Here is a 14,963-nt window from a genome sequence, read left to right as displayed (position 1 = left end):
TTCTTCAAGCTTCAGGAATAGTTCTCCAGGCTTCTTGAAGGACATCTTAAAGCTCTTCTTTGGACATTTGCTGCCTTTCATTGGCAGATAATGTCACGATGATGCCTCACTGCTTCGATAATGTTGAGGCTCTGGGGGAGGATTCATCCTGATTTTCAGTCCAGTTCTTGTGTCATTTGGCATACCTCTGCCTTTTCCTCCCCGTTTCCCTTCCTAAAGAACGGCTTCTTGACGGCCACCCTTCCATATAGACCATTTCAGATGAGACCTCAGTGAACAGTAGATGGAACAGCTGAAGGTCCAGATGAGTCTCTCAGGTGCCGTGTCTGGTCTTTGCTGGATTTTTTCTCCCCCTATTGCTTAGGGACATTCCAGTTCTCCATTTGCCCCGTTTCCTCAAATTTTCCCAAAGACCCGGCACATCATCCTGATATCGTCTTTGGGGCACCATCTAGAAATGGTCGGGTACCACAACGGGACTGAAAGTGAGTGACAATGGAAGACTTTGAAAGTCCTTCAGAAAGCCTGAACCATAGCTCAAAATCACTAGAAAAGGTTTTTAAAAAAAAGTCTGGCTCCTCTTGAGCAACATATAAATAAATGAGGGGTGTCTCAATACAATTGCACAGAGCTGTGTAACTATGTGCAAAATGTACCATCGTTTTCATGTCATTAACCAGCCATCATAAAATCTTGAAGGTCAGGCAGAAAATTATCCGTTGTGTAAGAATTGATCCATAATCAGCATCTACTGATTATTCCAGTCACAGAAGAGAGGCAGAGCAGCTCCAATAGCTTCAATTTTTCTTTAATGACATATTAACAAAACACATGCATCACTCGGGCAGGGATGTATTGCCTCGTCACCTTGGAAGTGACAAATTATAATAAGACTTTTGAATTATGGAAAGAGCAGTTCTGCCTTGATTAGTGGCAGTCTCTGTGATTCCCCTGAGGCACCAAAGAGTGATCTTCAAATAATTGCCAAGTTTCTGAAGCTCTGTCATCTGTTGTAAAGTTCAACGGAGGCTGTCGGCGAAGAAGGAAGGACAGTCTGAGGATGTTTGTGCTTGGTGGTGGGGGGGTGGGGGGGGATCATCAAGGCAAATAAGCTGATAGTATCTTGGCTTTAAGATCACAGGGACACCATGGGCAGAAAGCGATCGTAAATTAAGATAAAACATAAAGTAATTTTGGACTCTTTCGAGGCTCATTCGACAGTCTAAGGGGTAAATCGCACCCTTCAGTCATAAGAGATGAAAGAATCATACCCAAACTCAGACAACAGATGATGCAAAACACAGTCACGATCTCCCCTGATGTCACCTATACTTTCTCAAAAACGTAGTCATCCTGCAGTGCAGAGTGTATTTGTGTTTGAGTTCGTACCAACAGGCCCAGGGATGACTAATATTAGGCCGTTTAAGCATCGTTGTGGCGTCTGGAGGAAACATCTGGCTCTATTGGGGAAACAAACCACTGCAATGACGATTGATGCTTCCCAGAACATGAAGCCATCTGACTGCGTTGATTGTAATTAGGTGTCTTTGGCTGTCCAGGGGATCCAAAGTATTTTTACCTGCAGCGTGCTAATCACCGAAAAACCTCTTAGGCCTGACATATGGATCAAAGCGTTAATTAGCGTCCGGGGTTTGTGATGATCACTGTCACCTTTAAGCAGCTGTCTGCTGGGGTAATTGGGGAGTTTTAAGAGTCGGGTAAGTTTATTTCCAAATAAGGCAAAGTCACCTCAGTTTGTGCTTCAGCCAGGCCTTTTGCACGTATTTCAACATTAAAGAACTTTTTATTTAATATTTCAGATATTCTAACAACACCGATTGTTATTTTCCTGTCTGTTGTGTGCATTTTCATGCAAATTTCTCAGAAAATGGCCTACATTTTCTCTTGTGTCGGCAAGTTTGCGATTTCGAAAGGCTGATTATTCTGCTGATCGTGCTAAGAAGGAGTTTTAGGGAAAACAAATCGGGAATTGTGAAACTTTTTAGCCCACATTCTGTTTCTGATTTGAATAGACTAAAATAGACTGAACATGCACATTTTTAAAGAGGGTCCATCCTTATGTTCAGTATGTTTCACTTCACAGACAAACACTTGATTGAGTGCCATGATTAAAGTTAACTTTGATCTTAACTTTCCACTCCAATGATCAAAGCTTAAGGCCACTTTACCCTCTGAGGCATCTTGGCATGCAGTAATTCACCGGTGTGCAAAAAGCTCCTTTTCCTACAGCTGCAGCCTTTTGCCACCTCTGGTTGACAGTGTGAACGAGTTTGCCTTTGTGACATGGAGTTTCAGATTAATGCTTCGTCTCTCTGATAACAGTCACTCTGATGAAGGTGTCCAAAGGGCTTGTTAGCAGGAACGCTGGCTCTATTTGTCATCTTGAATGATGAAATCTGCCTCGCTTGGGTTGTAAAATCTCCTTTGTAAAATCCAACCTGACTTTGAAATCAGTGGCAGCGCTCACCTCATGGCGGTGTCCTCCTCTCCTACAGAGCGGAGTGCTGGGAAATTCTGCCCAACCCCTTTTTATCTCAGGCAGAAGTGTTTAATACACACTTTGTTCCTATCCCAGCCGTATCATTAGGTGAATCGAAGTGATGGAATTCTAGTATCGCTATCACAGTGCAGAGACCTTGTGCAAACCCAAATATATTATGATTAAACTTCGGTCACCATCACAGATCAGGACAGAAATAAATGCTCACTCTGTGATCTCAGAGGAGTGGGGATGCTCTGCTGCAAATTTGGTCATTAGATCAGAATTATGCTCACGCGTATGTAGACTCCAACATGTTTTAGATGCTATTTCTTTGATTTCAGACAGGCTAAAAGATGCTTTGTCTACATAAGTGAGACTGACATTTTCATAGATCACTTCTCTTGCAACTCTTCATATAATTGTGTGTTTTATGCATGTAAGAAATGTTTATGAGAGTTAGGGTTTTTCAAAGTGTAACACAGTTGCATACTTTCCAATAATGATGACATCAAGCCATCTGCAGATCTCTCATCTCCATGTGTTGGCAGTTTGTGGTCTCATTAATGCTCTTATATTGCCATCCATCTACCTGTGCCAATCTGTCTGCACAGATTTGGCTTTGTCTTTTCGTCCAGGTGCTCTGTTATTTATAGTCACCTCAACAGAGGCATCAGTCTCTATTCATGGTGACAGGTCAGACAGTATTCCTGTCTCTCTCACGTACCGATACACATCTCAGAAACTTAAGGTTGTCTCTTGGAATTATGAGGAGATGGGACTTTATCTGACTTATCTGTGTTTAAAATAAAGATTATTTTGCGCTAACTTTTCTTGCCAAGGTGGGATTTTTAGAGATCCATGATTAAATGAAAGATCAGAAATCTTGGAAAAGCACATTCAGGACCTTAAGTGGTCTACATTTGGCACTTATGGCTCAGTTATGTCACAGGCGAGGGTTATGTGGGTTATTTTAAGCATTCCTCCTCTGGTCTTTTTCTGTCGGTGGTTCTTCTCCAAGCCAGAGACGTGTGGCCAGATGTGGCCCAAAGGTCCTGATCTGGGCCTTGCGTGAGTTATGGAATAGGTCAGATATGGGTTAAAGAAAATCAAATTTGGACATGTCTGATGAAAATGTGGCAAATCACAGTCACAAGTCGGAGCCATCATTCTAGGCCAAGTACAGAATTTGATTTAGCATTGTGCTGCTGAGATAATCAAGGCTTTCCCTGAAAAATACTGCTGTGGGTCAGCATATTGCTCCAAAACCGGTATATTTTGATTGACACTAATGGTGAATTTACAGTTGTGTAAATGATCCATGACATGTGTACCAATGCATCAGAGATGATGACTTTTCAACCAAAGAATCTGCACACAGTTAGGTGGATTTTTTTTTGTAAAAAAGATTTCTAACAGCATGTCTTAAAGCAGCTTGAACCCAGAGACAGCGGCAGCGCTCATGGATTACTTCATTCAGATATATCCTTTGTACTGTAGACTGCGAAATACCCAAAGTCCTCATAATTTCACACTGAGAAAGATTTGCTTTGAATTTCTGAACTTCGTACACAGACTTAGTCTTTTCTGTCCCGTCATATTATCTTAAACATGTAGCTGGCATAATATTTGATGTGTCATATTTTTATGTAAAATATATCTAAAAAAAATTATTTTGAAGGCTGGCATTGGCAAACTTTTCTCAGTTTGAATGTATTGCTTTGCTGGGATGTCAGTTAATTTACTCTGATACTCTACAACTCGTGGTACTATTACACAGTGTTTCAGCATTTAAAAAGAGCATTTCTTCAAGTATAACAACCATGTTTCATTTCTCTGCCGGGTTATATGTCAAAGGCGTTTTCAGCTTTATGATGAAAAGTTTCAGATGGAAAGATGCTTACAGGGCATGAAGACAGTACATCAAATTAAAGCAAGCTGCAGTTCACTGTGCACCTTTCAACGTGGTGAATACTTGTCTCATTGAATCACTCTGCAACCTGTACGTTTAGAAAGCTCCTGGATGTCTTTTCTTCATACGTTTGCTGAAATGTAGAACAAGCGAGCCTTCCTCCTTTTGTTTCATCTGCATATGAGTCATGCACGTTCCAGAAATAAATTCGTCTGAAAGTATTCATTACAGCGAGAGACTCGCACACCGTACACACATCAAAGTTGTTTAAGGACGCGGCGTCTGTTTTTTAAGGAGTGTCAGCAATTCCCCATCATACCTGCTGAATAAACAGCCTCCTGTTTAATAATTCGTCAAAAGCTGTCTCTTGTCTTTAACCGAACTGAGCACGTTTTACAGTGTGACAGAAACTCCAGCCTTTGCGGTGTTGTACGGAGACATTTAGACAATCATTTGCAATTGCTGTGTTTTTGTTTCCACAAAGCATATGTGAGGTGTTCTTAGAAATGTTCTAATCTCAGCAGGTGCTGACGGCTGACTTGACTAGCAAAGATGCATGCTTGGCTTATCTTTTTATCATAGGGCTTTAATGCCTGGTGTGTTGAGCTTATTTCACTGAGTAGCTACAGTATGTGTGGAAAGTCTCTGCTTGATTTCTTACTTGCAGGTTTACACAGTCTCCCGTCCAACAGCTGAACTGACATATTGTTTATAATGCGGCTTGTGTGTACAATAGAGAACAAATGGCAGGGAGAGAGAACACGGAACATTGAATCTGCAAGGTAAGTGATGGTGTGAGAGTTGGTACAAACCTCTTTTTATCAGGCTCCATCCAGAGGTGTTTAGGCTTGGTGCGGGATTATATAACTGTCTAAACTGTGCGTGGTGGGTTGGGTACGTTTTAGAAGATTTATGATGAAATCACTGTTTAAAGACTCCTGGTGGTCCCTGAACCACACTTTGAGAATTTAATATGGCCCAGGGCTACCAAACTATAACATGGACAAATTCACTATATGACTTTTAATGGAAGTGACAATTACACCAACAGAGAACCATCTAAAATGAAAAGTATGGGGATTCAGAGCATTTTGCCTGTAGGTAATTGTGGAAAGTGTAATTTATTAGACTAACAGGCATTAATGTCTCCTCTTCTGCTCTGGCATTGGATTTATATATGTTCTTAGAATTTGGCAGCAGGGATTTGCTCTTTTTAAGCTGCAAAAGGTCAGAGAGTGACGCTTTGGGGATGAGGCCTGGCTCGCAGAAATCATGCCAACTAATCTCAAAAGCGCTGACCGTGGCCGAGGTCATACAAGCTCTTCTACTTCAAACAGGAGAGCCATATGTGGATGAGCCTTGGAGTTTGAAAGGGAGCACGAGTTCAAACAGGAAACGACCATCTTCAAATCGCTGCGGAAGAAAAAGCACTTCCCCAGAATCAAAATGAAGCTCTGTTCATCAAATCTACTCACATCATGTACTTTTTAGGTATTAGGTGTCAATAATACAAGGGGCACAACAAACGTGGGATAAACCAAACCATAAAGTGGCTGGGTTTGAACTGATGGACTATCTATTTCGATAATTATTAAAACACAATCTATTTCCAGAACTAAAAACTAAATAAAAAGAAGACGATCATCATTATCAACGATAACAACGCTTGAGAACCATGCTCGCTCCCGTCGGAGCGCCGGGTGCACGAGCAGACCTCCAGCGCTGCCTTCCTCTCACACGCGGCTGAGAAACTTGGGACTTGATGAGCAGCAAGTAGTACCAGCCGCTCACTTGTCAACGCTGCCGACCGCCTGTGACTGAAAACGAGGCTTTTTTACGACTGGAAAACAAACAAACAAACAAACAAAACACAAACAAAAATGGATGCAAAGAGAGTGGTGACCGTTTCTGCTCGAGTGGATGCTGTTGTTTCGTCAACCGGTAGGACAATGGTGGGATGTTTTGGAATGTTCACCGGTAATATGGTGATTTATTGATCTGCGCTGCTCGCTCTCGTGTGGAGCGGTCTTGAGGCTGAAACTCATAGCATTGTAGTGACAATTTAATATTGCCTCGTGTAAACGTCAGTATGCGTTAAATAGCGTCACATCAGCTTTGAGTGATGATCTTTCCTTTAATTCGGCTTGTAATTAATACAGAAGCAATCTCTTGATATTGCATAAATCATAACTTTTGCGCCAAAATTGGCTTTTGTCAATTACTTACCAAAATACACGGTTCATAATGTCAAGCAGCAGAGATGTCAGACCGGCTTAAAGTTGATTTAGTTTATTCTAATTTCAAAAGGCAATATTAAATTAAGGTTGTAAAAGTAGTCTTTTATGGTGCCTTTTTGGAGGATAATGTTTGTTTAATGTGCATGCTTGTGAAACTAGATTTTCTATCGCCTTTTCTCCTGAGATAACTTTATGTCTGGACTTTTGCCTTCTCTTGAAAAAAAACAAAAACGTGCTGATCGATGGTTAATATTCGGCTGGCAGCAGTTCTAGCTGTTTCATCATGGTTTAAATATGCATTTTGATCCCGAACAGAAACCCCTGTTGTGCCCCTTTCAATAGCAGGAAACGCACAGGTGAAATTAATAACGTTTCTCAGCAGGGGACTTGTTATTTTAACAGAGAGGAGGGTCCAGGGAACACCTGACAGCTCCCATATCACCTCCCAGCACAGGCTCTTTACATGTGCACAAGTATCTGGGTGGGACTGTAATTTTGGAGTATTCTTGTTGTGTCTTGGACATAAATGTCTTATATTTCTTATTCTGTCTTATTCCCCCACCTTTTTTTTTTGTCAGTTCTAGATATGCTAATTGGAATACTATGATAGACTTGTAAACATCTTTTCCAGCTTTCTGCACAATCTCTGTTGGGAAAGGTTGTCATAGCTGAGATAAGATCATGCGTAACTGTATTCATTCAATCAGAAACCTTAATTCTTAATTAGCCATGTTTACAGACCTATAAATAACCAGGTTTGTAATGTTCCATGTTAACACTTTGGAATTCCATGAAGGCAACCCAATGAGCATTGTGGAAACCAAGTAAGATTTTTTTAAATGTAGCACAGCATCTTGTATTTAGAGTAGAATATACATTTTGAAGATAATTATAGATGAATAAAGCAATGCAAGTTTGGGATAGATGGAAAAAAAAAGACACTAAGCACCATTACAGACTCATCAACAGATGTCGCAAAGGCGACTGATATATTCGGTGATGTTTGGGGCCAGAGATTCTTTTTGTTAGCAGGCCTGGAGAGTGTAAAAATGTAATGATACCCCCTCCCCCGCAAAACAATCCAATAACTCCACCAGGAGATAAAGACTGCAATTCAACTTTCCCAATAGCAGAACTTCCACCTCCCACAAGTGTGATGTAGCTATTGGAGGCCCACGAAGATGAGTTTTATTCATGTTTAGCTGCCTCTGTAGCCTACAATACACTTCACATAAACAAAACTTTTGCACCTCCCTTCTCAATATGCACTTTCATAAGAATTAAGCTGGGTAAATGCTCTCATGGGTTCCCCTCTCCGCAGTGCTTGGCGAGCATTCAGAATGCAGATGGCACAGTTATAGTTTGTAGGGTTCCCCTCAGGCTTCTCACTTGTAAGTAGTTAAGTGCTCATCATGACCGATGCAGGATAATGTTTGATTGCGCACCTAATTGACTTCTATCTGTCCTCTGTTGAAGACTTGAGTCACACTTTCAATATCACAGACAGATTTTGTTTTGGAGCGCTTTCCTCCAGCAAATGTTTTGTTGTTCTTGTGGAAGTTTGTTTCCCCGTTATTATCAATTACCACGAAGGCCATGAAATATTAGGAACTATGTTCAATGCAGCAGCTGAAATAGATGCTATTGAGTGGCACAACTTTTGCAAACTAATGATGATGTAAACTTTGACAAATGCCTACAAAGGGGTTGAATAATCCAGACTGTGAATGTGGCAATATAACTGTACTGTCATTAAAAATCTCATCTGTCTTGAGTTTTGCTGTTATATAAAGTTTTGTAGGATATTGCAGTCTATGAATGTTCAAACTTGTATGTGTTGTGTTATTGAGGGATATTGCTGCTCTCTTATTAACCTCACTTTTACATCATGGAGAGGTATTGACTTGGATGTGTAGTTAAAAAAAATTAGGAATTTCACCCATATGTCTCCAGCAGAATGTGACTCGCAGCCCTCCTTATTTGCTCTAATTGCCACTTCTGGCGATGTTTTTCATAAATCAGGTAACTGAATTTCACCAGAACCACAGAGAGTTTGAGCTTTACAGCTTCAGACATGCAGGCATTTGTTTCTACTTTGCTCAGTAGAGAAGACGCACTGTAGCTTCCACTATTTTCCCTTTTCCCTGCTTTCTAAAGCTAACTTTTTCCCCAGAGGCCAACTCCATCATGGTCTCTCCCCACTGAAATTTTAAAATGTAACAATCACCCTTTCAAAAATGCCAGATCCAACGAGCCATAAGTTGATCCTCTCAAGAGCTGCATCCATTTTGCGTTAGTTCTTTGCATCAGTGCCTTAGAGCGCTCTCAGATCACATGTCTGCCAACAGTTTCCTGAGACATTTCCCTCCGTTAGTACAGAATCCCTGTGTTTCAAAAAGACAGGGCATGAAACACAGCCCCGTAAGGTTTGATTGCTTCCTCTTTCTCAGGAGCACAGAAAGTTTATCATTCATCATTTTGTGTAAAAGTTCTGCGACAGACGTTCAGGAGAGAGGGTAAGAATTGTCTGGAAATCTCATAACTAGCTCTGCCTCGCTTTTGGCCTTTTTAAATCGAATAGTAAAAGATAAACAGGTGACCATTTCAAAGATCTCACAGCAGCTGAATCAGTCTTTCATTCACTTTTGTTTACATTCAAACGTCCGAGCTCGTGTTTAGATGCATACAAATGAAAGAACCCCAGTTTGCAGCATGAGTTGATATTCTCATAAAATCAACATCTCATTAGCTGTTATTTGGTAGTTGCTGCAGTTTTACAGTAAAGTCGACATAAAATTATGAAACATGAACAGTCGCTGCCAAAGTTAGGCCTACTATCTGAAAATGAGCCGAGACTATCATGAATCCTGATTTTATAGGCCATCTGAACCTGATCAGGGATTTGTATGTTTTCTAACAATATTTAGAGCTTGTGTTCCAGCAACATGTTCATTTTTGCAAAGAAAAAAAGAGCCTTAGGATTGACATCAGTGTTAGGTGAAGAACTGACCTCATACCATGTGTGTGTTTGTGTGTGTTTTCTCTGCAACTGTCAATCACGTGTTGTCAGATCATAAAGAAGCAAAGGTACAGGTTGACGAAACTGCTCCAAATCTGTCAGACAGGAGACCAGTGTGATTTAAGATTTTTAGAGGAACGTTTTGACACGGCAGCTCATGATCACATATGAAAGTTCTATTTTCTTTGTCTCTGCATAATGCGTCATGCATGTTTTTTTTTCCTATTTTCTATCAGATCATGTAGACTATTATAGACTATTATATTTTGCCTGATGTATTCAAGGGGAGAGTGGAATATTATACAAATAAACCTATTTCAAGGCAAATGAATGAGTTGGACCACATATTGTCTTTAAGAGCTGGCATTTTTATGAGGTGACAGCTTTTAAAGATCATCCTCTGGCAGCACGGTCGAGTGTTTGCTTTCTGCAGCATGAAAAATGCAGAGATAATTCTGACTTTGCTCACTGTGATAAATCTGTCAACATTTGGCAGGTAGGATCTTGGCTGTTTGTGGAGTTTTCTATTCATTCTGGAAATGGATAAATGGTGCCATGAACTTCTCCTCTCATCTCCTGGGCACCCTGAAGCACATTTTGTTTGCTTTGCAAACAGGCTTTGTTTTTCCTTCACATGGACTGGGCGGGGAGCATCTGCTTGCATGGACCATCTGCCTATGGACACAAGCCAGAGAAGAATGGGGGAAGGAAAAGTTGGAAAAAAATCAGGGTGGGATGAGGAAACGGGGACCAGGGAGGGAGATGGGTTAAGACAGTGATGGATGTACAGCGGCTGACTGGGATGCAGCAGGGAGAGTCTTGGAAGAGGGTCACGGAGAAGTTCCTGCGGCTGTAAGTGTATGGATGGTTGGACATAAAGTGGTTGTTTATGATTGCTGAAGGCAAAAGGAAAGATGTGGATGGCTTTCGTGCTTCTGTTTCCAGCCACAGCTTTGTTTATGCCACAGAGCCACTCTATTTGACGTCTTTGTAAAGAGTGCCAAACAGACGGTGCCAACTGGGTGGCAGCACTTGGTCTCAGCTTGTGAATGTGCTTTTTTTAGTTTGTGCCAAGGTCAGCATCGACTACATTTCCTGAGGAGAAAAGAAACCTTTGTCACCTTTTCGTTCCAAATTTAGACCAGCTTTTATGAAGCACTTAGCAGTACTCAAAAAACCTCTGACAAACAGTTTTTATACAGTAGAGTAGTGACTTAGAACACACACCTATCAGACCTAGAACACACACCTATCAGACCTAGAACACACACCTATCAGCCTCAATATTCAAACCATTTGCTTAATATGGTGTTGGTCGGAGCCCCTCTAACGATGGGTGGACCCCATAAGACACATTCAGTAGATTGTTGATCTGATGAGATCTGGGGAATATGGTGGCCAAGCCAGCGCCTTCATCTTGTTTCGCAAACATTGCTGAATATTTTTGTAGTGTACCAGCGTGCATAAGAGCTAAAAGAGGCGACTCACATCAGGTAAAACTATTGCTGCAAAAGGATGTACAAGGTTTTTAACAATTTTTACAATCACGGTTTGTTTCAAAGTAATATCCACAGTAATCCTTGGAACCACGGTTTCTGCGTGGCGCCTCGCTTGAGTCTCTCTTGTCAACCTGACGTCATGACATGTGTAATGGCTATGGTGGCCGCAGTACAAAACATTACAGTTTCACAACAAAGAATCAAAAAATGTCAAGCGACTTTGTCAGTCATTGTACATTCTTACTTGGTTCCCTACAGAGACGCAACTTGTGTCTGACGATGTAATGTTTCACATAACGACACATTCGTGCTACATCCTACTATGAGAAGACATTGATCCTACACGTCTCGCTATGGGATGATTTTGACACTTGATGAGACTTTGACACTGTTGATTTAGCCTCAGTCTTAAATCGGAGAAAGGAGGTGGTGGGAATCATTAATCTTTTTCCATTCAAGACACCATGAGTTCAGTATTCATCCCACTTGTTTTCCAGTCATTTAATTTTTCCAACTTCCTTCTCACTCGATATTCTTCACTTTTATGCTTTTCTTTCACTTGTGATTGGTTAGGGCTAGAAATACCATTTAGTACATTTGTCGGAGGTTACGTACTTAAGTATTTATGGGTTGAGGTTACCATTTATATCTCATGGACTCTGCCCAACAGGAAACATTAGTCTATAGGTTACATTGTCATCACACAAGGCATAACCGTGGATTATGACAGGCGAACGAAAAAGAGACATCAGACCAAAGCTCAACATCGATTTTCTGATTCTGGTCCTTCTCTCATGGCTTTCAGCAGTGGATATGATAACAGAAACATCACATCTCAGCATTTTAGCCAAATTATGTACAGATACAGATGACAGAGATTTCCAGGATGACTGATTAGATGAATGAGAACACCTATTGTGAATCTTTGTAACCAGTTATTTCTGACTTGAGTATTGCTAGCTTTTCCTCACTTGTCTGTCCCCAGCATCTGTGACAGGCTTGTGGAGGAAAAAAAAAAAGCTTTTAATGAGTTTGACTTGTCTTTTATTTTGTAACTTGTATTTATCACTGCCCATCCCTATATCAGTCTGCAAATAGACACAAATGGTGCACTGCTTTGTGATTCAGTGTTTTGAAGCTGTGAACTTGGTCACTTTTCTCCTTGATTAAATGGTGTCATTGCTGAACATCATACAGGCCATATGTGGAGGCCGGCCTGGCACAAGTGGCCAACTGGAGGATCCGTCTGTGTTTCTTCATGTCCCAGTAGGGGGGAGGATCATCAATCTATTCTAGGAGTTGGTTCCTCTAAAAGTCCATGTCCTACAGGGTACTGCCAACACTAAATATAGACTCCACAACAACACAATACTAAATATATTTAGCATTCCATCAGGAGAATATGAGATGTAAAGCATAGAAACATGCTGCCAGCTGAGGTCCATTTTAATAATTAGGGTAGACCCAAAAATAGACTGGAAGAAGAGTATCAATGTGTTTGGAAAAAAAATGTTACAAGTCTTGTCATTATTATAAATTATTAGTAAGCATCCTTTCAAGTTATCTGTAAACGAACACACATCTGTAAAAAAATCACTAAAATAATTGATCTGCTCTCTGGTGGTTGTGCATCCATGCAGTGTACAAGGCTGACACCAAGTGGTTGAAAGTTGTATCTGCAGTTAAGAGCCATTCATCTCAGTTTTTGAGGTTTTAACCATGATTCTGAATCTGGCAGACAAATACCTCTGCTGTTTACGTTGTTTCTTTTCTGTTAAGTAGCCTAAGGAGTGCCACATAGACCACTTTACCTTTCTTAGTGCAAAATATAGTCTGTATTTTACAATACAGTCTAATGTGGATAGCCTCGTTGAATGTTATAGAAAAACACACTGTGCCTGGAACTAAGTTTAGGTCGGCATATTTGATATTTGGGTGTAAAGCTGCTTTTAATACTGCAAAACAAAATGATGAGGCTGCTATTTATTTTCCTGATCATCTCTTTCCAGAGAGGCTGTAGTTTCGTTGTCCAAGCATTCGTTTAAGCAGTTTCACTGACTATTTATTATTGATTGCTTTCTTATTGCGTTCTTTGATTGCTATTTTAAATGTAAAGTGTTTGACTTTAACATTTGATGTTGCTTCTTGAAACTGATATGTGATGTTGAATAAAATAACAAACTGTTGAAATTATGTTCTGTAAATCGTGTTACCTGTAGAGTTGTTTGCCACAGTTTTTTTTTTAATCAGAAAGTGCCACTGTACTTTAAAGAATTATAGATGAGAGGTAACTAACCTGATAACCCTGGATTATGGTTATGCAGTGAGAAACAAAATTCCCTTTGTTTCATGACCTGAAAATTAACAATGTCTCCAGAGACAGTCAATGTGACCTTACAACATAAACCTGCAGATAAGCTGTATTCCTTTGTATGCTTGACTGCCACGTTGACACGCATCCTTACACAGAAAGTGGCCCAAATCCCTCCAGGTGCTTGTATCGTTACCGGCAGAATGTGTACGCGCTGCCTGATAAAGACCCACTGTTATCTTCAGATAGCAGGCCCTGCGACTGAATAATTTATGGAGACATTCCAACACTTTGACTGAGAAAACTACGGGCAGGGCAGTCGTTAAAGGGTTGCATGTGTGTCTGGAGGCTGTGTGTGTGTGTGTGTGTGTGTGTGTGTGTGTGTGTGTGGAGCAGAGGGTGGCTTTGTTTCACTGTTTGAAAGTGTGCATGAGTCTATACAGCTTTCTCTATGAAGTATGAGCTGTTTGCTTTATTTCACAGAATTTTCCTGATCTTAGTTTTTTTTTTTTATTTAAATCTAAAACTAGCACCAGAAGGACATAATCAATTATTAATGCAGGATAATAAATATATGCCGTTATTACAAAAACAACCTTTCTGTATTATTTTTTTCATCTCTTTTCATTAGCTTTTGAATCCACATTAATTAAAAGTTGCAATTCGAGTAATCTCACAGCTTTGGGACAACAGGACACCTCAACCAGAAAAGAAAAGTGCTTCTCGAAGTGCAAAGTTATACACGGATGACTGACCTCTGCTTCTTATCAGATTATGTGGCCATGATTCAGGAGGCCCTTGTATCGATTTCAGGTCTGCTTGAGTAAATAAGTGAACCATATCCGTTTCTGCAAAGGTACCCATTAAGGAGTTCTCATGTGTCGGAACAAAAATGGAAATAATCTGTATTATACTAACGCAAACTGCAATTACAGTCTGCAACGATAGGTCTGTAAGCCTAATTAGCAATTAGCATAAGCACCTAATTGCAAGAAATTGATCATTCAAAGTTTGAGAATCATTTAGAATTTTTAATATTTGTGCATACTCATGGCCTAAAACATAACCAGATAAAAGGAAATAAAACTCCTAAAGTAGATACAAAGAAGACATTTATTTAACCAATTAATTTAAACATCTGGTGTGACTACTTTGTGCTGCAATAAGTTGCAGCTGCATTTTTCTGGTGACTGATCAATTCTTCAAAGCAGCATATAGGCTTTTGGGCCATTCGTAAATGCACAGTTGTAAATCTGGTACAGTGTTTGGTTTCCTCTAATGAACTTCTTCATATCCTGCCTCATATCCTTCCATATTTCGGTTGGATTAAAATTAGGACTTTGAAATTGGCAAATGCAAAATATTCATTTGATCCTTAATATTTTCCTGGGAGAAAAACTTTATTTAGAATTGCCTGATGGGCGACCCACTTTCTGATGAAATTCGGCTCACAAATATTTTTAGAGAATACACTTATGTAATTTA

At 40.2% G+C, this 14,963-nt stretch overlaps 1 protein-coding gene across 1 annotated transcript in view; it reads left to right on the top strand.

The window, feature by feature from the left end:
* The first annotated feature begins 6,153 nt into the window (after window positions 1-6,153).
* Window positions 6,154-14,963, top strand: part of kcnip4a (potassium voltage-gated channel interacting protein 4a) — a 127,684-nt gene continuing 118,874 nt past the window's right edge. The window contains exon 1 of the mRNA XM_072376359.1: window positions 6,154-6,353. Coding sequence (XP_072232460.1) covers window positions 6,293-6,353 — 61 coding nt within the window. The 5' untranslated portion in view covers window positions 6,154-6,292. The remainder of the gene's footprint in view (window positions 6,354-14,963) is intronic.

The sequence above is a fragment of the Leuresthes tenuis genome, unplaced genomic scaffold, assembly GCF_036924035.1.
Source record: "Leuresthes tenuis unplaced genomic scaffold, fLeuTen1.0.hap1 SCAF_22, whole genome shotgun sequence".
NCBI classification, from domain to species: Eukaryota; Metazoa; Chordata; class Actinopteri; order Atheriniformes; family Atherinopsidae; genus Leuresthes; species Leuresthes tenuis.
Note: the sequence above shows the minus strand (reverse complement) of the source record. Positions and strands in the feature narration are given on the sequence as shown.